The sequence below is a fragment of the Pyrus communis genome, chromosome 3, assembly GCF_963583255.1.
Source record: "Pyrus communis chromosome 3, drPyrComm1.1, whole genome shotgun sequence".
In the NCBI taxonomy this organism is placed as follows: Eukaryota; Viridiplantae; Streptophyta; class Magnoliopsida; order Rosales; family Rosaceae; genus Pyrus; species Pyrus communis.
The window spans coordinates 6,617,120-6,623,457 of NC_084805.1; the positions used below are offsets into that span (position 1 = coordinate 6,617,120).

Below are 6,338 nucleotides of genomic sequence, written 5' to 3' on the forward strand. Positions count from 1 at the left end.
AATCTAGTCGCGCACCAAAAACTTTTTCCAAATTTTGTAGCTATCAAGAAATGTATAAATCACATGAAATTATTTCTTGTATACAAGTGAGATTCAAACCAAGATATTGCCATCTAATATGCTACATCATTAATTTGGTAAAAGTTTTGACAAGGTTTTGGTTCAGACTAACAATAATATTGTTAGTATTATGGCATCGACGATGAGTGATGCTACACAAAGAATCTCAAAATTTTAGATTGTTCATCTTAGGACTCACTTTAAGCATTATTTATTTCTAACAAGTAACAAGTTGTTTTCTGGGTCTTGGCCAAGTGGCAAAACCTCATTGCGGGAAACATTAACAAGTTGCTTTTGAAACCAAAAATTTGCCGCGTATTCTTCCTATTATCTATTCACAAGAGATTTCTCTCTCTGTCTCTCTCTCTCTCTCTCTTCCTCTTTTAACTTTCAAATTCCCATAAGCTTCAAGGCTATTCGAGAAGAAAATTTTAAGGTTACATAAATTATGTTAATTGCTGCTTTATATTTTTTTTATTGTAAATTGTTATAATAAGCTCATTTTTTTAATGTTTATAGCTTCAATAACTTCAACATTTTCGAAGATATATAAATATATATATATATATATATATATATATAGAGAGAGAGAGAGAGAGAGAGAGAGAGAAAGAGCAAGAGAGAAGAGATGGAAATAAGTACACACTACATGACACATAAAATAAGATTCCACTACTTGAATCTTACATATAGAATTACAACGTACATGCATGCCTTTGGTACATACATACATACATACTTAAGCTTAGAGTAGCAAGAAACAAATGAAAGAAACCGAAACTAGTACAAAGTACATACATAGAAGAATCACTGATTGTGATTTCTCAAACGACTGAACACAAAACCATACCATGACCACAGCGTCATTGAACATTAAAATGGCGCCTAGCTAGCGATGTAACGATGAAGATGAAGCGATCGAGTGACCAATCTTTATTTATTAACTAGTGGATAAACTGTGAGTTATACTGCTCCAGTGAAGCTTGAGATTTCTCATCCTGCAAAGCATAACAAAAGAGTCTGATCAACTTGGCAGGATGTGGTCTTGGAAGTCAATAGGTATTGTAATATGTAATCTTATTATAGCATGGAATAAAATGGAAAAGAAAAGTTGGTGGTGTTAAAAAAATAGATGTGTATTTTAAGCAAAAGTAGTAATATTTATAATAGTAATTTTTGTTTTGGAGGACTTTGCCTAAATATAGTGTATGCGTTTATAGTACCCACCAGTAGTCCTGTAATCTGGGAAGGCAACTTGGCCTGACTCAATATGCTTGACATCTTGTACAAGAAGCTCATAGTGCCTCTTGACTTCCTCCGGTGTTTTGCCGCCAACCGCCTTGGCAACATTGTACCAGCGGTCGGCAGTGTCCTTGTCATAGACAGCCAAAGCCTTTTCAAAGGCTTTGTTTTGCTTGGCAGTCCAGGAGGAGTCGGAGCCTCTTGAGGACATTGAGCTTGATGCCATTGAATAATTTCTTAGAGTGAGATGGTTTTCTATAAACACTACACTTAAAAGCTTGGAAGGAAAATTAAAGGGGGGGGGGGACAGAGAGAGAGAGAGAGAGAGAGAGAGAGAGAGAGGAGAAAAGACCTAAGTGAAGGGAAGTGAGTGCTATGAGCTGAATGTTGGCAATGCCTGCTCTTTATAAGGAGGGGGGAGTTGGGTGGGGGTGTAATGCCAGTTGGCAAGAGATCTTGGAAAAAAAAAATGATGTGGAATTTGAATGATTCGTCACCTTAGCTACCACAAAATTATTTCAATGAAGCAGTAGTACTAGGACATGGAGAACTACATTGCATGGAGATATCTCCAAGAATTTTTTTATATTTATTGGTCAAGAATTTTTTATAGATAGAAGAAATCAATAAAGTTGATTGGAGTCCTTTTCTTTCTTTTTATCTATCATAAGTTATTATTCACAATCCAAAAAAGTAACATATATACTCCTAAGCGTGTTTAGTTGACATAAGAACTTTTTAAAAAAAAGTGCAAGATATCAACCAAAGAATATAGGTTTTATTCATGTCTAATCCTCTTAAATATAAGAATCATTTTTCTTCTACTTTCAATATGTCTTGAATTTAGAGGATTATCCATTATAATCTAATACGCTATAGCAAATTGGAATTGGAGTAATGTTAGATAGAATAAATTTGTAGACTAAATTTACAAACTAAATGATGTGTCATAAATAAGAAATAAACACGTTAAGCAACACTTAAGTAATAATCTAATCATCAACTTCCATGTCATTTAGTTTATAAAATTTGATCTATAAATTTAATCTCTCTAGCATTAACCATTGGAATTGAGGTTAAGCAGCCAATCCTTAATACCAAACGAGACCTAGCTAAGTGTCATTAATTAGATGAAAAGGTCTCGATATTTAAGTGGTAAATAGAGTAAATCACTCTCATCCAACGACAATTAACATAGTGGTGACGCACAAAAACCTAGAAGTTCTTCTTTTGCTTCTTTTGGAAATTAACTTAAACCTAGAAATTAGCAAATTGAAGCTGTTTGGCCTCGATCATGGAAGTTTTCTCCTTGATTAAGAAAATGGTAGTTTTATAATATCCTTTGAAGATAAAGCACACCCATAGGGGGGAAGACAAAGTAGAAATTCTCATGGTGAGAGCCTCTTCATCTGTTGAGATTTCCTTCAGATTACATCAGTTCCCTCTCTGTTTTATTCTCTAACTTCGCAGGATCTTCATGTGGGGACCATTCTCAAACCACAATCAATCAGATTGCCTGTACTAAACTTTCACGTGTACAAGACAAGCCATTTTTCTTTTTCTTTTTTCTCAATTTTTTTCTTGTTTTTGAAGACTTAAGTAAATTGGGAGGCCTGTGTTCTCCACAGTACAAGTGATTTTGCTAATTAGTGTACTGTGTCCTGAACAACGTTCCAAGCACTCTAGCTGGCCTGAATGGTCCGTACAATGATGCAATTATGTTTTTTCTCAGAGGATAGGTCAACATAATGTTACTAACTCTTTAGCAGTTTGGGACCCTATCTGATGTAGTTTGGTTATTTGGCACGGTAAACTTACTCATACTATTCACTATCTAGTAAAAAAAAAAAAAAAAAAAAGGGAAAATGTATTAATAAAACCGGTTACAAATTTTTAATAAAAAATAAAAATGAAAGAAAAGTATGTTATGTATAAACCACAGTTAAGTTCGTTCTTTATTGTTTGTTTTGTGCATGTTCCTCAAATTTTATTTTTTACCAAAAGTTTTTTATGTGTATATTTGTGCATATTTCCTAAAAAGAATGTCCAAGAATTGGTTGAATTAATTGAACTTTAACTCTTAGCTAATTTGTTCAACAAAAAAAAAAAAAAAAAAAGAGCTCTTAGTTAATTATGTTACGTACATTGATTTTATACAAAGTTAAGATTGACTTGCTTTTGCTAATTGTCATTTGAATCACAACATCGAGGAACAAAACCAAGTTTTTCATGATTAATTAACAATTGCAAATTTGCAACATATAGTAATGTAGAAAACCATTGGTTGTAGATATCTAGTTTCTGAGATGGTAAATAGTAATTTTATCAGATCCAACATTTATCATTTCACGAGAGTTAAATTAGTGACCTTCACCAACAAAGTGGAGCTTGAATGGTAAATGGCAGGTAGTAAATAATAATTGGCTCAGTTATTTTATGATCGTGTTTTTGGCCCTTCCAAGTGCCAAACAAGTCTAAAGTTAAATCGAGAAATACAAATTTCGGTACTGCTATATATAACAAGCATATCTACATAATGATCTCCTTTGCTTTTGTCTTTAGCTGTTGCTGCAGGATGGTGCATTGGAGTCACAAACCCTAGTTCATCCATCCTGCCACTTGCCCTTCAAATTTTAGCTTATTTTGATCCACAAATCATTGTTCTTAATTTCTATATCTGGTTATTCCTCAAATAATATGAAAAGTTGGTTCCAATTTAACCTCTCTTGGATGAACAAACAGTTTGAATCTGGCTGGCTGTTTGCCTGTTTGTTTTTTTTGTTTTTTTTATTTTTTTTATTTCTATTATTTATGATGTACGGTTGCAGTCATATCCCAACTGATATCATCCTAGTCACGAACTCATGGGCGACCGACTTGCAATAATGTGATAAAATCTTTTACTGGCAACAGTTAAAGTGTCCTAGTTCTGGATTTTTTGAAACTTCTCAACTTTCCATTTTGCTGCATCGTTACTACTGATGCAGGAAGCTTGGTTGTTTTATAGTTTTTGAGCCACTAATTTGTAGAATTAATTCTCTTTCAGTGTTAGGACTTTAGTACGTAGGTATTAGGGGAATAAATAATGGTATCAATTTGAGTTGGTTGGAGAAAATTTTTGCTATCACCAGTTGTATACAATTATGTTTTTGTCTCTCTAATCATACGACTAGTCTAAACCCTTGTCATGTGATGAGAGAAGGATATTTTAGAGTTTAGAAATGCTTCCATAGCATCTTGCATCATAAATGTTATGCTATTCTATGTTGAGTACCTGTGAAATTTAATTAGTATCATCCACACGCTGGTGGTTTCGAAGAAAACAATGCGTAAGAACACCACAATTAATTTTGTGCTAGCAAGTTGCATCTTTTGTTCAGCACATTAGGTTCCGCGTAGTCGTGAACAAAATTTTACTTGCATAACACCACAGGGTTAAGGAGTATCTAATTCAAGAGAGTGACAGAATTTTGTAGGTCAAGAGAATATCTGTTTAGAACAAAAAGTTAAGTATGAGGAATCTGATTTTAGAGGGGCGGCGATGTGATACCCTGGCTTTAATCTGCAACTTGGTTAAGGTAGCCCCAACCTATGGGTCTACAGTTTGCAAAAATCCTGCAACTAGACCTTGGTTTAGTCAATTCACAATCCAGAACCAGTTTGCGTATCCAAAGACGTGTAAGTTTGGAGTGGCAGCAAAAGGAGATTTCTAGCTGTATTTGGAAATAGAAGTTCTCAGTGGCTGAACTTTTTATTATTTTTTATTACTGACTGAACTTAGTTGCTGCTCTAAATCTCAAGACACGTTTGCAGGGCCTAATGAACTCTAAACCAATGGGAGCTATAACGGAATTAACGTTACTAATTCGGTGTTATAGTATGGACGAACGAATGAACAAGGTTTATATCTATAGTATCTAGGTCCTAGTATTAATGAAAAAGATATCCTATCATGTCAACAATGTATGTTTGGATACATAGTACTGTAGTGGCGTAACGGTTCAAACCCACAAATTTCTTCTAATTTTGGACAACAATGTGTAACAAATATTATATTCCAGTCTTAATGTCTTCTCCAAACATATGGTTTGTCTTACAAATTAACTACATTTGAAATCAGTTTTTCATCAAACATAATCTCGAAAACCCTACTGCTCTCCACACATTTATGTGTCCTCGTGTCATCCCAATGAAAAGTCCTTTAAATATCAAACAGTGACTAGGGTTTTTTGGCTGATTAAACTGCAGAAGGTATGTCAATCGAAACATCGAAAGTAAGTGTGGCATCCATTGTCAAGTTGCATCAGTCATGGTCATGATATACTGGCCACATATTAATGGGGCTATCACTTATCATTAGTTGAAAACTACTTCAGCAACTTTGTAGCTAGGAATCTATACGAAATTTTAATAAAGTGATGCCTTGAGATGATACACCCTCTTAACGATGTTTAGATTCCTTATCATCCCAGTCCACCTCCAATAGGAAGAAAAATCTCTTAGATTCCTCCTCTCTTTCAGGATTAATTCTTCGGGCTGTTGTGGTCCTTCCTCACAACTTGGAGAAAGTCGGTTAACCTTGGACACTGTTGGCCTCTCCATGGCTGATCTCATCGTTAATTTCCATATTTGGTTTGATGCAGATAGTAGTTTGATAGGATTTTTACCACTTGCAAAAGTAGGGATAAAAATACTAAACAAATACTTGCAAGAGAACAAGGTAGTTGTAGTATAAAAGGCTCAAGCAAGATCGTTTTCCACAGGGATTGATTGAAAATTTTATGTAAATACCAAATCTTAATTAATTATTTGAAAACAAAGTTTGGAAGAGGTTGATTTTATGACCTAAAATATTAAAAACGAATTTTAAATTAAAAAAATTAAAGAAATTAGTAAAGTAAAGAAAACAAAAGAAAATGTGTTGAAAACCAAATTGTAAAAACCTAGGGTTCCACCATCCCCTTAACAATCCTATGTAGATTTACTAATTACTTATGAATTACCCATGCAACTTTGAAGGTTAGGTTTTCCTATTG

At 34.0% G+C, this 6,338-nt stretch overlaps 1 protein-coding gene across 1 annotated transcript; it reads right to left on the reverse strand.

Annotated features, from left to right (window-relative positions):
• Positions 1-689: 689 nt before the first annotated feature.
• Positions 690-1,600, reverse strand: LOC137729692 (protein RADIALIS-like 1). The gene is made up of 2 exons (XM_068468696.1): positions 1,288-1,600; positions 690-1,058 (listed from the first exon to the last, which is right to left on the reverse strand). Exons 1-2 carry the CDS (start codon positions 1,526-1,528, stop codon positions 1,054-1,056), a joined length of 246 nt encoding a protein of 81 aa, XP_068324797.1. The 5' UTR covers positions 1,529-1,600; the 3' UTR covers positions 690-1,053.
• Positions 1,601-6,338: the final 4,738 nt, after the last annotated feature.